The 20,235-nt window shown below is 43.2% G+C and overlaps 1 protein-coding gene across 2 annotated transcripts in view; it reads left to right on the top strand.

Annotated features, from left to right (window-relative positions):
* Positions 1 to 20,235, top strand: part of CTDSPL (CTD small phosphatase like) — a 111,621-nt gene that overhangs the window by 81,516 nt on the left and 9,870 nt on the right. Inside the window, exons 3-6 of one of the 2 annotated variants that reach the window (XM_070577272.1) lie at positions 5,094 to 5,126; positions 12,131 to 12,232; positions 15,417 to 15,473; positions 18,917 to 19,009. In XM_070577272.1, coding sequence (XP_070433373.1) covers positions 5,094 to 5,126; positions 12,131 to 12,232; positions 15,417 to 15,473; positions 18,917 to 19,009 — 285 coding nt within the window. The remainder of the gene's footprint in view (positions 1 to 5,093; positions 5,127 to 12,130; positions 12,233 to 15,416; positions 15,474 to 18,916; positions 19,010 to 20,235) is intronic. The other variant, XM_070577271.1, reaches the window with a different exon arrangement.

Raw genomic sequence — 20,235 nt, 5'->3', positions numbered from 1 at the left:
TGTAGGAATAAATATGATTATTAGGAATAGAACTGTAACAAGTAACATTAATTACTAATTAGAAAATAGATCCTCAAAATTCACGGGAGTGAAAGAAATGTGAACAAGCCATCAAAATTAAGGAAAGAGAAGTAGAACAAATAACATAATAAGTAGTAGTAAACCTAACATAAAGAGTAGGCATAAAACCAAGTTTAATGATCTAAATTCTCCTAACAAAAGACCAAGACTATATCAGATTGGCTTGACAAATTCAGCTGTCTGCTGTTTCTAAGAAAATACCTGTACCAGATAGGAATGGTTTTGGCAGCAAATAAAAAACTGACAAATAATAGCTTAAACAAACAAGAGATTATTTTTCTCACATAAAAAGCCTGAGTCTGACAGTTGCTGAGGTTAGTTTAGATGCCTGATGATGCCATCAGGGACCCAGACTCTTTCTGTTTTTCTGTCTTTCCATCTTTCTGTTCCACCAACCTTGGCATGTTTTCCTTCATCCACATGCTTGTTTATCATCTCAAAGTTGCAAGCTTCAGATATCACATCCACATTTAAGGGGAGAAGAGAAGGAGGAGTAGCAGTAGCCATGTCTGTCCCTTTTACAGAAAGTAGATGCTTTCAGAGAAAGCTCTGGAGACTCGTGCTTATGTCTTATTGGTGAGAACTTTGTTACATGGCTACCATGCAGCAACAAGGGAGGCCCGAAAGGGAAGAGTTTAGACCAGCATAGTGCTGCCCTTGACAAAATTGGAGCTCTTTTCACAAAGGGGAAAAGAGGAATGACTACTGAGTAGATGTACTAGTCAGTGTGGGTTCAGTTATGCTACAGTAACAACCTCAAAACCTCAGAGGCTTAAACAATAAAAGTTTATTTTTCACTCACACTACGTGTTTGTCATAGGTTGGCTAGGCCTTCCATTCTGTGGCACTACTCAATAGAAATATAATGTGAGCTTTAAATTATACGTAATTTAAATTTTCCTAGTAGCCTCATTTCTAAAGATATTTTTTAAAAGATAAAATCAGGGCCTGGCTTGGTGACATAGCAGTTAAGTGTGCATGTTCCGCTTTGGTGTCCTGGGGTTCGCCAGTTTGGAACCCGGGTGCAGACATGGCACCACTTGGCAAGCCATGCTGTGGTAGGTACCCCACATATAAAGTAGAGGAAGATGGGCACGGATGTTAGCTCAGGGCCAGTCTTCCTCAGCAAAAAGAGGAGGATTGGCAGCAGATGTTAGCTCAGGGGCTAATCTTCCTCAAAAAAAAAAAAAAGATGAAATTAATTTTAATAATATACTTTATTTAACCCAATATGTCCAAAATATTATTTCAACATGTAATCAATAGAACAAATTATCAATGAGATAAAATTGACATTCTTTTTATCTTACTAACTCTTCAAAATCTGATATGTATTTTACACTTGTACCTCTTAATTTGGACTAGCCACATGTGACTAATAGCTGCCATTATTGGACTGCATAATTCTATCTTTTCCTCATTCATGAACCTAGACTTAGGAAGGCCCATAGTCTCTTTGCTTCCATGATTATCACAGCAAGAAAAAAGCTCTTAAAGTTTTCACTTAAAAGTAACATGCCTCATTTCAACTTACATTTTATTGGCCAGAGCAATTCACATGACTACACCTAACTTCAAGGGGCATGGAAATGTAATCCTACCATGTGCCCAGAAAGAAAACTGGAATTATTTGGTGAACAGTGCTAATGACTATTAGAGTAGGTGGTTAATAATTTCTGGCCCAACATCTAACATACAGAGACAGAAAAAGCTCAAAAATAAAGAGATGGGCAGCATGTAAAATGTAGCTCAAATAAATAGAAAGCAAATGTGGCAACATTAATATCATACAAAACAGAATTCAAGGCCAAAAGCATTAACAGGAGAAGGAGGGACATTTTATAATGATAAAAGGTCTAATACATCAAGTGTATAATAGCCATAAAGCTTTATATACCAATCAACAGTACAGCCAAATACATAGAAAATAAACAGCAAAAAACATAGAAAAATCATTGGCAGTTTCTGGCTAATGTAATAAGACAAGAAAATGAAACATTGGTGCAAATATGGAAAAGATACAAAATTAGTTTTATTTGCAGATAACACGATTATATACATAGAAAACTCAAAATACTACAAAAAAATAGAATCATTAAAAGGTTTTGATACAGTGGCTCTTATTTATGGAGAAATGTGCTGTCTTTCTGGAAGACTTAAAATTTATATAGAAGAAAAAAATGTCTAAGAATAGCTGAGAAATTTTTGGAAAAAAAATAATGAAAGATGGCTTGCCTTAACAGACGGTAAATGTACTCTGCATTGGTGTAGAAAAATATTTCAGTGGAATTTGTATGTTAAGATTCCGCTGTAAACCTTGTCACAGCCCCAGATTCTAATATCTCCCCTCAGTATGCTTTCCTCATACTCTGCCTCCCCAATTTATAAATCACTGCTGTGGAGAGTCACCGTCAGTGAAGGGAACATAGTTTGTACCCGAGGCCTGCAGAGGATAACAAAAGAGAAGCGAATCACTGCTGTCACAGTAAAAGCTATTTAAAAATAGTGTCTGCCTAGATGAAATGACATGAGAAAATGGTGCACCCCTGGAAGGTTTCCTGGAGTGCTTAGCTGTATGTCTCAGAATAAAGGCCTTTAAAGGCAGTTCCTCTGGCAGAGCTGAGCTCACCTGGGCTTAGTGTTCATTCATGGACTTTCTTCAGTTAACGTTTGTCAAAATGGCTTTTTGAAGAATTAAGTTAACTCTGAGTAATGCATTATCTGCATAACACTTGACTGTTCAGTCTGGAGATCAGACTCCAGTGAAAGAGCCCGGGTCAAAGTAGGGCAGCTGATTCCCAGAGGAGTACCCTCTGCCCTTTGCACTCAGCTTGGTCAGGACACCTGGAACATGGAGCCCAGGCCAATTAGGTGTCAGCAGATTCTAGACGTGTCTCTACTGCTGACTCCCTGACTCTTCCTGCCTCTTGGAATTCAACATGCCAGAGGAAGAAGGAAGGCTGTGGACAGAATGCAGCGCTTGGCCTCTAGAGTTCTATCAACCCTGCATATTTACTTTGCCCTGGAGAAATGCTTCAGCAGCAGTGACCTGGGGTGGCAACCATTGCCACTATCACAGTTACAAGCTGGACCTGCAGGCCAGTGGCCCAAAATAGAAGTCTGCAGCCCCTGGCCAGAGGCTAGGAGGAGTCAGCACCCAGAAGACCCCAATGACAAAGACCATGGAGGACCTCTAAGGGTGAGGACACAGTAAAAAGGGTTGCTGGGCACTCACTAATACATGCATACCCCGTGTATGCTCACACGCTTATACATGTAGACCTGTAAGGTAGTTTTCAAGCCCAGGTATCTGTCTAGAGTAGCACCTTTGGTCATAGTCTGTGTTTTGTCAAGCCTGCAGATATTTGTTATTGTTCTCTCTCACATCACTGATATGCTTATCTTATCTGAAGGGGCACCTGTGTATAGGGGCTGTTTGTAGTCTCCCACTAGCACAGCGGTTCTCAACTGGAGACAGTTTTGCCCCCTAGGGAACATTTGGCGTTGCCTGGAGACATTTTTGGTTGTCATTACTCGGGGTTCTACTGGCATCTAGTGAGTAGAGGCCAGGGATGCTATTAAGCACCCTACAGTGCACAGGATAGCCCCCCATGACACAGAATTATCAGGCTCAGCATGTTGGTAGTACTGGAGTTGAGAAACCCTACTCTCCAGTGACCCAATGGACTTGTGAGCTTCTAGTCAAAATCTCCCCCACTTGGGGCAGTGACCTGCTCCTAGGTCCAGATATTGGGAATAATATTATTTAAGAGCTTTTGAAATGAACTTCTTCACATAAGTTCTTGAAAACTGGGATTTGATTTGATTGTGCTGTCATGTTAGAGAGCAGCACAGCTCTGCCTTGAATAATGGCAGAAGGCAGGCTAGAATCCTTAAGACAAGCCCCAAGTGTCTTGGAAAAGGCAAGAGCCATCGAGATCATCTTAAGAGGAAACAACAGTTGTTGTTACGCCGCAGAGGTGGTGACTGGGAGCTAGAGATAATCGGGCAGTTGCTAAATGGTTCTGAGAGTGAGAGCAGAGCTCAGAAAGGTGCCACCCACCTGCAACTGTCAGCAGTCAGCTTTGACCCCTTCCTAGAGACCCCGTCACCAGTGACCCCCTCAATAAAGATGGATACACTTTTCACAAAGCCTTCCATGTGGGAGACCTTGAAACAGTGTAGCTCCTTACCAGGAACCATGAGGCTGCTATTCATTGCCTCTCATCCCACCATCTAAAAGACAAGAAGAAGCACGGAAACTGGAAATGCTCAGTGGAGATAAATTTGTTCTTTTATTAGCATTTCTTAATGGTGCTCAAATGAAGTGTTTTCATCAACCACGTTTGGAATGGCTGGCATTCCAGGCTTGAGGAATGGTTGAGGCCTTTCCTTGGGGCCTGAATTTTCTTAACACTCCTTATGAATACAGGTTCTGTTCCTCTTACAGGGAAAACTGTCCCCACATCTGTGGCCTCGGAGGGAACTTCTTGTACCTTGCCTCGTTCCTTCTGCCCAGTCCTCCCCTAGAAGAGGATCTGGAGTGACCATGGAGTTCCTTGTAATCTGATGAAATTTCTTCCTTTCCCTGCATGTTGTATTGACTTAAGGCTGAGTCTTTTTAGGGAAAAACTTACTTAAAAGAAGAAACAAGCCAGTTATTAGAGGGGTTCATGGATTAAAGTAAAGTATGGGTTTTCATTTTTATTTTCCAATTAAGGATTAAATTCCTGGGAGTAAGGGAGGCACTATTTAAATAAACAAGATGATTAATGAGCCTCAGGAACCCAGCCTGGTTTGTCAGGGGAGGGGGTAACTGGGAGGCAGAGTGGAGCCCAGTGCCCTAACTGTGGAAAATCTTTGGGTTCCTCCTGTTCATCAAATATCACCAGGGTACAGAGAATGGAAAGTCATATGTCTGCTGTACTCAAGAGTGCTTTGAAGTTTCTTCTGAGTATGTGATCTACTTCTCTTCAAACCTGACAATTATTTTTTTTTTTCTTTTTCCTCAGGGTGACCAGAGGCAGGTCATTCCCATACCAAGTGTATGTATATTTATCCAATTTTATTTAAACATTCATAGAATCTTAGCTTTGTAGCTTTGGGCCTAATACAAAAGACTTTTTTTAATGTTCTTGCTTATGTTGAGTTTTATTATGTGGTATAAACAGCTCAGTTTTATTAAAAAGAAAAATGAAGCTACATTTTAAACTGTGACCAGGAAGTTCTGTGCAGAGAGAGTTTCCTTTCTCAGGAACAGCAGGGCAACCAGCATCTATTAATGAAATTCTCACTGTTCCTCTCTCTCTGCCAAGGGCCTCCAAGTCTGAATAAGCTAAGGCAGCTTGCTGCACTCCCCAACCCGAGACTTTAGCCCCAACTCCACAGACTAGGGAGAACATACTTTTGCCCAGACATGGTTTTTTGCAGCAGGTCTGTCCCAGTGGAACTGGACTAACCAAGCCCACATCATGGGTGAGCAGAACATTTCTGACTTGTTTAACAGTGTTGGTAGCTTGGCTGTGGCTCTGAGATCAGAAAAATTGCTCCAATTCTATTCCCTGAACTTGCAGGACCAACCCCGACTCCCACAGGCTGGCTGTGCTGCAGCTGTACCCCAGCTGGGCACTCCCGTGGGCCACCCCCTTCTCTTTTCAGCCCTGGAATGTGGGAGAGTAGCTGCACCAGCGTTCAACCCCAACACAGGCCTGGACCGGCCATCCCTCAGACATTCACTGTCCCAACTGCTCCTTCTCTTCCTCCTGCTCTGCCTGCAGAGCCATTTAGCCTTAGCCACTCAGCAAGAAGCAGACCAATGACTGACTCCCAAAACAAACTTGCAGTTGAGATGTCTGTATCACACAAGACCTTTCAAATAGTCCTGTGTCCTTAGAGAAGGATTTAGGTTTTAAAAGAGATCCATGAATTATATTTTAATCCATAAAGATTCTCTGATTCAAATTGCCTGATTCAAATCTGTTCATCTATCTTTCCTTGGACTTTTCCACATATTTTCTGGGAACATCCAAGAGACATAGCAATCTTACTTTGAAAGGAATGGATTTCATTTGTACAGGTTGACTCCAGATTTCGTAATGTATGTCACTTGTAAATTGCCCATAAAGTTTTTGATAGTTTCATTTTTCTTGAAACTTTAACTCTCCATTGATTAACAAGTTACAAGGGTTTATGGAGTGATTCTGACTTTGCCAGCATGCCTGGGAGTTGGGCTTTGTTGGGAAAACTGACTTTAATCAAGAAGATTAATCAGGCAGCACGACATCTTACCCAGTGTTTGAGTAGGATACCCAACAGAATTGATACCTGAGGTCTCTTTTTAACCTTTGTATACATAGTAGTTTCATATATTTTTCCTGCCAAGTTGCCTACATTAAACAGGCGACAGGTGGCATCTCTCCTTCTGCCACTGATACTCCAATAGCACTGTTTTTTCTCAAAGTTAATTCACAGCTGTCTGTAAAGTTAAGTACTGAATCAAAGCATTTGTCAGGTAAAAACTGCTGAGGAAAATAACCCTTTTCCCATAAATCTAGATTCCTTCTAGAATCCTAGAATACAATAGCCAAGGGCAAGAAGATTGCTTGTGTGATTTAGCCCATGTTAGGTCAACAGACTGTTGACTGCCTCCTCCATGTGAGACGCTCAGTCAGGCCTGATGAATCCGTGAAATGTCTTGCAGAAAAACAAAGCTTAGCTAAAGCAACTTGCATCTTTGAACGATAACCTCCACAAAAGCAGTTCCACTGATGGACATAGTGTGGTCTCCACTGCCTGCTTGCCATCCAGAGGCCTGCTCAGCCCCAGGATTCGAGCCTTAGGAACCCCCGCAAAATCTGCACCCACCTGTCAAGGCCACAGGTCACATAAACAGAGTAGCCCTGCCCTTTCTGGACCACAGAGGGACCTAATGAGTGCTGGGAGCCCCTGAGAACTTGAGGTGCTGCACCGTAAGACCAGAAATCCAGGCTTGTGCTGAGCCTCCAAACCAGGTCCCACAACCTCCTGAAAGCTTTTTCCAGGCCCTGCACGTGAAGGGTGACCCTGAGCCTGCAGGTGCCCAGAGTAGTTTCCAGCTGGAGTCACCCATCTCTACCCCTCACCTCACCCCTCCTTTTCTTTCTCATGCTGCTCTGTTTTAGTTGCAGGTTTGATCTTTTGATTTTTTACTAAAAAATAATTCAAACTTAGGGTTTAAAAAAATACTGAAAGATTAAAGTAGAAAGAAAAAAATCCCCCAACTTGGTCCCACTCCCTGGAAGAACCACTTTTAATATTTATTATGTATCCTTCCAGAAATTTTCTAAATAAACACAAGCATATTTACACAAATGAAAATTTTGCAAATTTTTTTTTTTTGCTTTTATAAGATTCCTTGGACATCTTTTCAAATATTAGCATATAGCAATCTACCTCATTGTCTTACATGTCCTTGATGGCATTTACTTTGTTTCTGTGCTATTACAAATACTTCCCTTTCGAATATTCTTGTACATGTTTGTTTATGGACTTGAGAAATAGTATCTGTGTGATCAGTTCCTGATTGTCGAAATGCTAGATCAAAGGATATATTTTACATTTTAGGTAGATTAAAGCCAAATTGTCCTCTGAAAGCCTAATTTATGTTCCCACCAAGAGTTTGGCATTACCCCTTCCCATATCAAAAATGGTAATTATCAAATATTTTAATCTTTGCTAATCTGAAAGTAATAATGATATCATTTATTGCTTTGATTTTCATTTCTTTATGAATGTGTATGAACATCTTTTCACAAGTTTATTGTCCATGTATGTCTTTCTTCTTTGCTGTTCCTTTCTTCTACATTTTATACTGTATCTTTTTAAATATCAAGGAAATTAGCACTTCCCCCCAAATTTATGATATATCTTTAAGCCTTGTTTATAATCATTTTGGCCACAAAGAAGTTTGATTTTACATAGGTAAATGTGTTAATCTTATCCTTTATGACTCTTGAATTTTATGTCATACTTTGGAACATCACCCCAGTCTATGACGATGACCCATATTTCCTCCTAGTATTTTTCGTTTTGTTTTGTTTTGTTTGGCTGAGGAAGATTCACCCTGAGCTAACATCTGTTGCCAATCTTCCTCTTTTTATATGTGAGCTGCCACACAGCATGGCCACTGACAAGTTGTGTAGGTCCACACCCAGGAACTGAACATGGGCCACCAAAGTGGAGCACACCAAACTTAACCACTAGGCCACCAGGGCTTGCCCTTTCCTAGTATTTTAATGGTTTCATCATTACACTTAAATCTTCAATCTCTCTGGAGCTTATGTTGGTATAAGGCATGAAGTAGCAATCCAGCTTTATTTCCTTCTACAAGTGGCAAATCAGTTGTCTCAACACCGTTTTTTGAGTAATCCATCTTTTACACTCCTATTAGAAATGACATCTTTATCTGGACTCGATGTTAAATATTCCACTTAGTAACATTTGTCTCCCAACCATGAGCTTGAATTTGGGGCCCCCCACATCTTATAGGAAACCTCAAGGGCTGTTCAGTAAAAGTCAGGTATTGAACGGTAAGGAGATGTAGAGGGACAGGTTTAGAAACCACTGAAGTTTGAGTGGTTGTGGCTAAAGGTGAACTCTCGAATGCTGTGGCCCAGTAAGGAATGCCACTGGGGCTGTCACCCAAGCCCTACCATTCCCACACTCTTGCTTGAATCACACACCACATTGGTGTCACAACTCAAGGTTGACAGTGCAGCTGAGCCATAAAAATGCTGAAAGTGGGGGCCGGCTCTATGGCCAAGTGGTTAAGTTCATGCGTTCCACTTCGGTGGCCCAGAGTTTCACTGGTTCGGATCCTGGGCAGGGACATGGCACCGCTCGTCGGGCCACGTTGAGGTGGCGTCCCACATGCCACAGCTAGAGGGACCCACAACTAGAGTATACACCTATGTACTGGGGGGATTTGGAGAGAAAAAGCAGGAAAAAATAAAAAAGAAGAAGATCGGCAACAGTTGTTAGCTCAGGTGCCAATCTGTAAAAAGATAAAAATAAAAATACTGAAAGGAGAAGAAATTTGTTTTCTAAATGTTTCTAATGCTGTTTGCCTAAGCCTTTTAGTAAGCGGTAGTGTACATACCTTTTTCCACCCAACCCTTGTGAGAACTTAGAAACAGAACAATATTCTAGTTAACGCCAGTCTAGAGTTTCCTTTGCCCGCCTCCTGCAATAGGCCCTGAGAACTCTACCCTGAACTCTGAGGCTTGAGGAGCACAGTGCGCAGACTCTAAGCCTGAGAACTCTTAAGTACAAAAACAGTCTAACGTACCAAGAAGCAGTACTACATCTCTTAAGATTTGTGAGGTGTGTGGCGTGGGTACTCTAAAGAAAAGCACCTTAGAGTTCACTATTTGTGGCTGCCAGTTCCCTACCAAGGACAGGAAATTTCAGAACTACTCCCAGGAGGAGAACTGGAATGAACTGGTTGGCAAGCCATGGTCCCTTCCTCCTCCCCCTCCCCCTACATAGTTTCTGCCCACACTCCCTCCCCGCCCCCGTCCCCCTGGCAATGCCCTCCATGTGCTTTGGAGCAGGTGATTTTGTATAGAAAAGGGTCTTCTTGATATAGCTGATATTTCTCTTGTTCTTCAGCTTTATGATAGCCTGAGGGAAAATTTGCTTCAGGACATTTTTTAGTTAATGATTCAAGCATCACCTGAGGTCACAAAACACTATTGCGCTTATATAGCGTCCTTGTATGTTCCAAGGACATAGCTGTCCAGAAGAATTCCTACCAATGGTCTGAAGAATTTGATTTAATCTAAAGCCCAGCTCTCAGAGAAGCTGTGTGCATTCGGGAAACGAGCTGAAGATGAACGGAACCCTCCCAGCCCATTGCCCCAGCCTGGCCTTGTTTTCTGCATTACAAATGCTAAATCAATAGCTTTCTTAATATAAGTCTCACTGTTCTTGCTCTTTTCTCTCTTAGAATAGTACAGTGGGGCTCTTTACTTACTGTTACCTCAGAGAATGCTTGTAAAGTGTGGGTTAAATATGCTAAGAAAGTAATTTTTATTCTTGGGTTTGGAAAATAACTGAGCCACTTTTGGCAGATCTTCGATGTTTTCAGATATGCTAGGGATAGAATTTCTAGATCCTTATTTTCCAGGGTAGCAATTACATAAAGTTAAAATGCTGTTTTAGTTTATAAACACGTAGAGAAAGAACTGGACAGATAGACACCAAACTGAAAAGGTAGAATCTTGGAAAAGGAATGAGGGGCATGGAAAAGGGAAAAGTTGTGTTTTACATGTCTATATTCTTTAAAGTGAGAATGCATTTTTATTACATAATTGTATAATAAAAATTAAAACAAATTTTATTCTTGTCACAGGTATGCTTTCTGCAATGGCCCTAACAACGCAAATAACCCAAATCCTCCCGAGTGTGTTCATTTATAAAGCTCATCATACTCTGCCTTTTTAACACACCTTTTGATGCAAAACTTGTTCTTGCAAGTTAAATTTTTTTAATAACCTGCTTGCTTGCTGATTTATGATAAAGAACAGCGTCCTTTCTAGGACCCCGAATCCCATGCCCCCTGTCTAAGGCATATCTCTTCTCAGTGCCACAGGGTTAGGGAATACCGCTGGGTGACCTTTAATTAGAACCATGGGAGTTGGGAGGCCATAAAGGTTTTGTCTTCTGGATGATGTTGGAGAGGATGAAACACCCACACTCCCTAGGGAGAGCTCCTCTAGAATTAGAAATGCTTGTGTTCCCACACATAGCTTCATCCTGATCAGCCCTGGACAGTCCCTCCATGCCAAGATGATCATTGCACTTGCAAATGTACCTGACCTGTGGACCACCTGTGTTACATTCACTATTGAACCAGCTAAAGTCCAAAATTGGCTCTAGGTCCTTGATTTACATTCAGTTTAAACCAAAAAAAAAAAGGAAATAACCATTTAAAAGGGAATACCTCTTGATTTCATTTTTTTCTTGCTTTTTTTGATAAGCTAAATTGTCCATTTTTCAGTGGCTAGGGACAGATATTTCCTTGCGTTTTGTTTTGCATTAAATATTGAACAGAGCTTGACCTTCTTCCAGGACAGAAAATTAACTAGTTAACATTGGACGCCGAATATGCCATGGAGTAAACTAAAATACTTTAAATCATTTCTAGGGTGAGGCAAAGAAATAAATACTCTAAATCAAGAATGAGGTGGGCTGAAGATATCTAGCATTTTATTAACTCTTTATGACCTCTTTATCGTGAGATTAGCGTCAGCTACTAAGAGACATATAAATAGATTTTTATGGTTAACACAGCATGTGGATTAAAGTATAACTTCCAGAGACAGAAAATCCAAGGGGTAAAAATGCCACATTCACTCCGTGTTATTCCACAGTGAGGCAGGCACAAGGCAGAGTGCTTTACCTGGACCAGTTTCATTTCTGTCTCCTGTTATTCTCTTTGGATTGCATTTTGCTGGTGGGCCTATAGTTTCTCTTCAAGTCTTTGAAAATTTCAGTCACTAAAAAAAAAAATACTGTGGTTCCAATATAGGTCTGAAATATACTTATGTGCTACAGTGAATTTCAGACCAAATATGACCTCAGGTAATGGGCCTGCATGGTTAGAGTGGCTATTATAATTAAACATTCATTATTGTGTATTTCATTTTAATAATAACAATAACCACCAAATATGTGCCAGGCAGAATGCTGGGCATTTTACAGTAATTATAGCTGATAACAACAACCTTTCGCGGTAGGTATTGTTGTCCCAACTTACAGCCAAGAAAGAAATAGAGCTGATATTCAAACAAAGCCTTTGTCTTCATAATACCCATTCAGACAATGGCACAGTATTTGTTTAGTAAAACTTCAGTTGCAAACTACTTATTCCTGTTGCTTTTAGTAAAATTGCAGGTATTTCAATGTTTGGTTTCATTTATAACCTCATTGACATAGTATAATACAATAATAAGGGAATTGGTTTGTCTTTTACATAAAGATAATAATGTTGATTTTTTTCTCCCTTTAGCCACCAGCTAAATACCTCCTTCCAGAGGTGACGGTGCTTGACTATGGAAAGAAATGTGTGGTCATTGATTTAGATGAGACATTGGTGCACAGTTCATTTAAGGTAAATCAACATAAAAAACAATCACTGATCTTCGTGGTTTGGTCACAAATGTATTGGAAAAGGAAAAATAAAAGGGATGAAAGCTTGTGGTTGTTGGTATATGACTTCACTGTTCATGAAGAAATCCAATAAGAGTTGCTTATTAACTCAGGTGAACATTAACTCAAGTAGTTGAATATTAACATAATTAGTTTGGGAAAAAATCACTGGGCAGCCAATATCACTGAGACCTCATTCTTATGAGATTTGAGTTTTCCAACACTCTGGTGCCTGCAGAAATATTTTTCAGGTGGCACAAGGCAGTCAGTGCACCAATGCCCCAGGACACTGCTGTGTATTTGTGAAGGTAACAGGAGTGCTGTATGTTTTATTGGGAGTGGCAACGGAGGCACTGTTGAAGACTGTCAAGCAACCTGCTATTCTGGAAATTTTCCCAGACCAAGTTTTGAAAGATGTCCAACTCTGAAGACTCCCAGTGTTATGGCTTCTGAACAAATTCAACCATTTATTTTTATTTTGACCATTTTCATGACAAAAGGTTGCTGGGGTTTTTTGTAAGCTTCATAGTTAAATGACTATCCACTTTGATGATTTCCCTCCTGAAGGGTATGGGGCTACAGTGATGTCAAAGTGAGCATCAGACAGTCTTGCTTCTATCACCTTCCTCACTCTCCATCTCCCTGCTAGAATAACAACAAAAATTACAAATTACCAAAGGGCCTTCATGCACGAACAGCTTGTGCATACACTATTAAGAAATGAGTTAATTAACCATTTTTCCATTTTTTGAAATGGAGTAAATTGTTTGCAAGAGGTAAATGATGAAAAGGTTTGGAAATAGGGGATTAGTGTGTTGGGGAGAAGAAGCAGGTGTTTAGGATCCTGGTCCTGTTTTTCTTTATTTCTGGCAGTGGAACTCCCCTACCATCACTGGCAATTAGACCACGTTTCTTTTTACCCCTAGCCCATGAGTCCCCTTACTTCACTGAGAGACATGAAAGGCACCATCCATGATGGGGTATGTGTCTCACATGAACCATAGTCATTCCGTAATGATTGTTAAGAGCTATCAAATTTACCTGAAGCCCTTTCTTCCAGAAACATCTTTCCTTCTACCTCCTTCTCACTAAACAGAAGCCTTCCTTGACAGGGCAAGGCCAGGCGGTTGTCTTTGAGTCCTTTGGGAGAGTGGAAGAGAGGCCACACTTCCACTAGCGGTGAGAGATGGCCTGTATGGCCATAGGGCATGTAGGTACCACCTCATTCCCCAGCACCTTGAGGGCCCTTCCAGGATTGGTCCCAGGGCTTCAGTGAGCTTAGTCCCAGCTCAGCTCTGCACAGCATTGGAAGCCTTTTCTCCCCTGTAGGCAAGTTGCTCAGGACATTTTCAAGTCCCTCTGGAGGAAAGCCCTTTAGGGCAGGGGTCAGTTGCCATCACAGCATGGACAGATTCCTCTCAAGCAGCTCCGGGAATGTGGGCAACGCTGGCCAGACTGCCCAAGGTTACTGAAGCTTCCTGGCTCCAAAGGATGAGCCTTGGCAGCCCCTTGTGTCTCCAGGACCTCTCTGAGGGCATTGATGTGACAAGCTGATGAGAACAGCATCTCTTCATTTCTTGCCTCCCTGGCCTGCCTACATCTGCCAGCAGAATATTCTTTACTGTGTGATTTGTAATGTTCTGGGCATTTCAGAGCCCTTTGAAAGTCCAAAAGCTGTGAACCTCTTTCCTTGAAAATGTACAACTGTACACCACACAGGCTCATGGGCCCAGGTTAAGAACCCTGGCTTTGGCATGGCTGCATTTGCACCAGCACATGAGAAGAGATCAATGGCAGGTGCTTGCTCTGAGCTGGGGAATGGTTTTTGTGTTTTACTATCCTCTGTGGAATAGGATTTCACAATCTAATGCCTTGTGAGAGTTTATTCCTTCAGTCTTTCCTTTTGTTTTTTAGCATGATTCTGTATTTTAGTTGTGAAATTATAAAATACTGAACTCATTCTTGGCCTTCCAACCATAGGAGTGAATAAACTGTAATCTTAAGCCTCAGGTACTCCACTGAACGTTTAGTAATGGTTCTACGATCTAGCATTTTCTACATTTTTCCAGTTTACATATAAAAGAAGAATGTGTGTGTGTGTACAGTGATGGGCCTAAAGGCAGACCCCAGTTCAGAGTCTGACCACAGACTCCATACCCCACTCCACATCCCCACCCAGTGGCTACCACATCCCTCCATATCTCTCCTACTTGTCCCAAGGGTTTGCAATCTGATGATTCCTGTTCATCGGCCTGTTCATTTGAGTAGTTTTCCACCTCTGTTTGGAGTTCCATTTAGAACTGTATGTAAGTCCATCAATGAGAACATAATAACTGCTGAAGAATCATGTTTGAGCTTTAAATGTCATTAATATTATTAAATTATTTTAAATATCCAGCAGTTTTTTGAGTGTGCTGGGTATTGTGTTACTTTTTACAGAGCAGTCTAGGGTGGACTGGCTCTCCTCACCCTCCAGGACAGAAGACAGTGTCAGGCAAGGCCTGAAATCACTGATGCTCAGGACTAGGTGGAGCCATGGCTCCCCTCAGACCCATTACTATAGTTATGGAAGAGGAGAAACTGAGATTTGGAGAAGGGAAGAGCCTGCCCCAGGTTGTGCTCTGTGGCCTCTGACTTCACCCCACAAGTACTTAGCCCTGCTTTGGGTCTATGTGCTCAGCGTCTCCTGCCAAGCCAGCCCATCACAGGACAGGCTGCACTTGTGGGTCCAGTATAAATTATTTTCCCTCAAGTAGTACTGTCCTCCGGGACCATCAGGCTTTCACCTCCTCCCTCTGGTGGCCAGGAGTGGCTCCCCATCTTCTTGACGGAGCTTTAGGCAAGAGCTGGAGTTTCTGAGGAGCCCTATTCCCTAGCCAGGCTGCCCCACCCTTTGTTGTTGAAGCCAGGCAGGTGATACAGAGGTTGGACCAAGATGCTGAAAATGTAACAATATTCAGAAGAGAAAATAATGTGCTTTCCTGCTTGTGCTTATTTTAAGGAACCAAGGCATGCTTCAACATCCTTCTCCTGAACTGTTTTTTCCAATAATAAAACATTGGTACAGGCAAGCTTTTTTCTTGCTAAAATTTCCAATTTTATTTCATTCTTTCAGATATATTAATTATAGTTTCTTTTCTCTCTAGCCTATTAGTAATGCTGATTTTATTGTTCCGGTTGAAATCGATGGAACTATACATCAGGTAAGAAGTCAAAGCTAAATTTGAGTTTCAATTAGCATTTTTTAGTAATTACATTTCCTACGAATTTTATTTCTAAATTACCATTTCAGTAATAATTTTACTACTGAATCAAAAGGAAGCAAACTTTGTAAAATAAATACAATGGTTTTCTGCTTTTTTTCACTCAGACAAATTTATCTTATAATGAGTTTATAAGGGAACTATAATCTATAAATATTAGATGTGGTTGCAAGTTCAAATAGTTCTTTGATTTGATGGAGACTTTTGGAAGTTTCCATATCCCCTGCTGGCCTAGCTTGATGGTCTAATTAACTTCCTCAAATAATTGCTTTCGGCTACTCTCACTAGCAGGCAACAGGAAAATGCCGCAAGTTGCCCACTTATGGTAGACTCTCAGGAAAAGGTGTCCATTTCCAATGCCAGCCACTGTAGACTGAACACTCCTGCATCGTGTTCTCTAGTGCATCTTTAGTGAAAACCCAACCCAAAAGAGAAGGGGGGAGAGTGTGAGTTTTTGAATCAGCAGGCAGCTTTGAATAAGATGGCCTAGTCAGTTGGCATGCCTCTTTGTTCAGATTTTTTTCCTTATCTGTATGAAGCTCCTCTGAGAATAGCTTCATTTATGAACATGTTAGAAACACTATAGGAAAGCTAGCCTTGGAGACTGAAGAGTGGGGGAGCTTTTGTCAGGTGTTCCACAGGGATAAGCTGACCATCTTCCTTGTCAACCCCAAGTCCTAAAAGGAGAGTCTCTGGCCTGATGTGTTTATATCCCAGAAGAAAAAATCTCTCCTGGTGCTTGAGCCGTAACAGGATATCTTTCCTTAACGTTGTCAATATTCTCTCTGGCTCTTGGTTATAGAGCGTCAGAGATGGCAAGGCCTTGGAAATCAGCTGGTCCAGCCACCTCATTGTCCAAGTGGGGAAACTGAGGCTCAGCCAGAGATAGAATTGGTTCAAGGTTATACAATGAGAAGAATTAAAATAAGAATCCCAGTCTCCTGCCCCTGGCCCAGGGCTCTGTTCCTAATACTCGAGTCCCTCCCCTCCCCTGCCTTGCCTTCTCACCTGTTCTCCAGGAGGTCCTGCCAGGAAGCCCTCTCTGGGAAAAGCAGCTTTGTCCCTAGGTCTCCACACTTCATGCTTTTAAAAGCCATCAGGGAGCCAAAACAGCAGGCAGTGAGCATTTAATATTTGCAAAAGCATCAACTGAATTAACTTAGCATCTGAGAAGCAGTTAAGGCTTCTGCATTTATTATCTTTGCTTTGTTACAAAGTAATGAGAAAAAGAAGAGGCTGCCCACTGGCATGGCAAGAATTAGAAGAGAAATTAATCCTTCCTACCTCGTGACTATGAGCATGACCCTTGGGGCCTGACCTGCTGTGGCCAGCCCATTCTTGCAGGAGCTACTCCAGCTCCCTCCAGACTGTGCTATGATTCACTTGGTGATAGATATCCCAGGGCCCCAGAGCTGGGGTCAGAAACTCTCCTGAGAGAATGAAGCCACAGGCGCCAAGAGGAGGACCAAGGCCCTGGCGAAGGCCGTGGCCTCGTTCAAGTAATCCAGGATAGGCTGTGCAGGTCCCAATGGGCCTATTCTTGGTTACTTGCACGCGGACGCGGGCCTGGACGCCGGCATCCGGGCCCAAGACATTCCTCTCTGCCAGAGGCACCAACACCAGAGTTCCCAAGTCAGTCTCCTTCCCTTTGCATGTAGCAAAGCTTGCTTTCCAAGCAGTGTTCCCAGGGAGACTGAGGACTGCAGGCTGCACCCATTCCCTGGCATGAGGAATCTCATGGGCAAAGTGGAGGCCTGAAGCTATTGTAGCCACAGGCCCTGTCTTCAGCCCCACCCCAGCCTCCCCACTCCTCAGAGCCCTGTTGGCACCCACCCCACACTATCCTGCTCTTCTGGCTCCTCACTACACCCTTGGCCACAGACCCCTGCTCACCCCATTCTCAGTCAGCCACACATTTCCTACCAAGTCCTGGCTCTGTGTAAAATTCCTGTGCCAGCAGCACATCCTGTCTGTGGTACAGAGCCCCCTTTCTCCCCTCTGTTACTCCGCCTGTAGGATGTCCAGTCTACTCCATCTGCCATTTAAGGCCCCATGCACGCTAACCCCAACCTGCCTTTCACACTTCATCTTTAGCCACTTCTTCTCCTATTCCCTGTCTCCCTCTCTTTTATCACTGCCTCTGCAGGGCTCGTCACGCAGGCCTCTGACCATTCTCTAACACCCCAAGTATTTTCAGGCCAGGTCTCATGCTCATACTGTTTTCTCTGCCTGGAAGCCCACTTCTCATCCTGTCGGCCTGATGAACTCCTATTCATCCTTCAAGGTCCAGGCCAAATGTTACCTTCTGTGATTCCTTCCCCTTGAAAGAGGAGTTAATTGTCCTTAATTTGTCCCTCTACTACAACTTCGTTATGCCCTGTTTACTTGGATGTTTTGCATATGTCTGTTCTAGACTGTGAGCTCTTCAAGGGCAAGGTCTGTGTTTTATTCATCTTTGTAACTGCTTCAGGCTGAGCACAAAGCTGGGGCTCAGTGAATATGAATTGAATTGAATTTTAACAAGTTTCATTTATTTTAGGGAAGTGGCTAATTTCAAATGGAATTTATTCAAGTTTTAATTAGTTCTCTCTTCCCACCTCCTCTGTCTTCTCTCACCAGCTTTCGCTTCTCTCCCATCTCCCTTGTTTCCTCATATTTGTTCAGGCCTGCCGTCGGGAGCACAGAGCACAGCCACTCTAGGAAAGGCTACTCTTTCTGCTCTCTGCTCAAGGCCCCTCCTGATGGCTGGGTTCTGGGGCCTGGGAGTATGCAGGCTTTACATCCCCTGAAGTGTCTGTTTCTGTACCAAACCCAAGCCAAGTAACCTTTGTGGTGTCAGGTAGACAGGAGGGCACTTCTTGTAACTTTGCTGGGCCTGTGCTTCCACCCCAGGCCTGCCTAGCAAGGGAGGTGTTCCAGTCAGAGTAGAAGGTGGCAGCCAGAGCAATCTCAGACCTACCAGGCAATGAGCCAGGCCTGGACCTCCAAAAGAACCCCGGACCATGGCCTGTGTCTACACAGGGCCTGACCCAGAGCATGTGCAGAGAAACACATGTGAAATGAATGAGTCGTTTCACACAAACAAACACACTCGTTCTGAAATCCCCAAGACCCTCAATACCATGGTCAGTTTCCCTTTCTCCCTTGGGAGGAGCGTCTGCTCTGAACTCAGATCTGGAGTCCAACCTGAGAAGTGTGTCTCCCCTGAAGTGCCACGTCTGACTACATAGCCCCTCATACAGTCTGGGTCTCTGCCCCACACAGAGACCAGGGGCGGGAGGTGGGAACCCTTTCAGGAATTCTTCCTGCACTGGGTGTTTGGGCCCCAGGCCGTCCCCAGCAACTGCTGTGACTGACCAGCTTGCTGTTTCCTGCCGTTGCAGGTTTATGTGCTAAAGCGGCCACATGTGGATGAGTTCCTCCAGAGGATGGGGCAGCTCTTTGAATGTGTGCTCTTTACTGCCAGCTTGGCCAAGGTGAGTCCGGCTCCCATCTGGGAGCTCTAGGTCTGGTGCCCCAAGCCCCTCCATCCATACCCACTCTCTGTCAAGCAGCCCTTTGTTAAGGTGAGGGAAGCTATTTCTGTGGTGACAGGTTTCCACCCTAGATGGGATGGATACAGGCCATGTGCACAGTGCCAGCCTGAAAGGCTTCCGTGTTACCATGGTGACAGGGAGCACTTGGAAAAAATGCTCCATGAAGTTGCCGCATGCAGGCACCTGAAGCTGGTTGTACAGACCAGGAAATCACAGACGTGTCCAGCGTAACCGAAAAAGGGTATCTGCATCTCACCTGTTGTCTGGCAACCACATGCTAAGAGGCTCAGGCCTCTGGGCCCTTGGGTTAGCTTATACAGGTTTGGGGAAGAGATAAGTGTCAGATTCACCCATATGCATGGGCCAAATGGGAGTTCTGACTGCCCTAGTGAGCCCTGTGATCTCAGGCAAGTTACTTCACTTCTCTTGCCTCAGTTTCTTCTATACATTGGGGATAATTCTGTCTGCCTTGTGGGGTGGATCAAATAAAATAACACATGTGAAGGGCTTAGCACAGTGTCTGACTCATATTCAGCAAGTATTCATGGAGCACCTGCTGTGTTCCATATGCTGTGCTGGGCACTGTCACATGGCGAGTGCTTCTGACGTTCATTGTTTGTTATCATAATGATTAATGATGATAAAATAATTCACATGTTTTGGTCTTCTAGCTTGGTATGAATCTCTGACCCAGCGTCTACATAGCTCTGACCATAGAGAGTGGTTTCTTTGCCCTCTCCCACTGTTTAAGGGAATTAGCAGGGTCACAGGACTCTCAATATGGTTTTATCTATCCTTTCACAGCAGACAGGGCTGGCACCTGTTCCTCAGGAGAGATCCTTGCCGTGACCATCTCTCAAGCCCTGACTCTGATGGGGTCAACACCATCCATGTGTTGGTGGCACCACCAGTGTCTCCATGGGCACGTCAGGGACCTGAGTGGCCCCAAAGATGAGCTTTGTGGGGCCCGGGTCAGCCATCTGCCTGTCTCCAGATCTGCTGCAAGGATTCATATGCAGCTTCCTCGCCTATGTCCTATTTCTGGATGGCTCTCTTTTCTCCTTAGCATGTTGAGGGTTCTGACTCTGGATTCCCAGACATACTGCTCTGCCAGCCTGGGGATTCCTAGTTTGGGCCATCTCTCTGTCATGGCTGAGGTGAGAGAA

The sequence above is a fragment of the Equus przewalskii genome, chromosome 15 (assembly GCF_037783145.1).
Source record: "Equus przewalskii isolate Varuska chromosome 15, EquPr2, whole genome shotgun sequence".
Classification (NCBI taxonomy): domain Eukaryota; kingdom Metazoa; phylum Chordata; class Mammalia; order Perissodactyla; family Equidae; genus Equus; species Equus przewalskii.
Note: the sequence above shows the minus strand (reverse complement) of the source record. Positions and strands in the feature narration are given on the sequence as shown.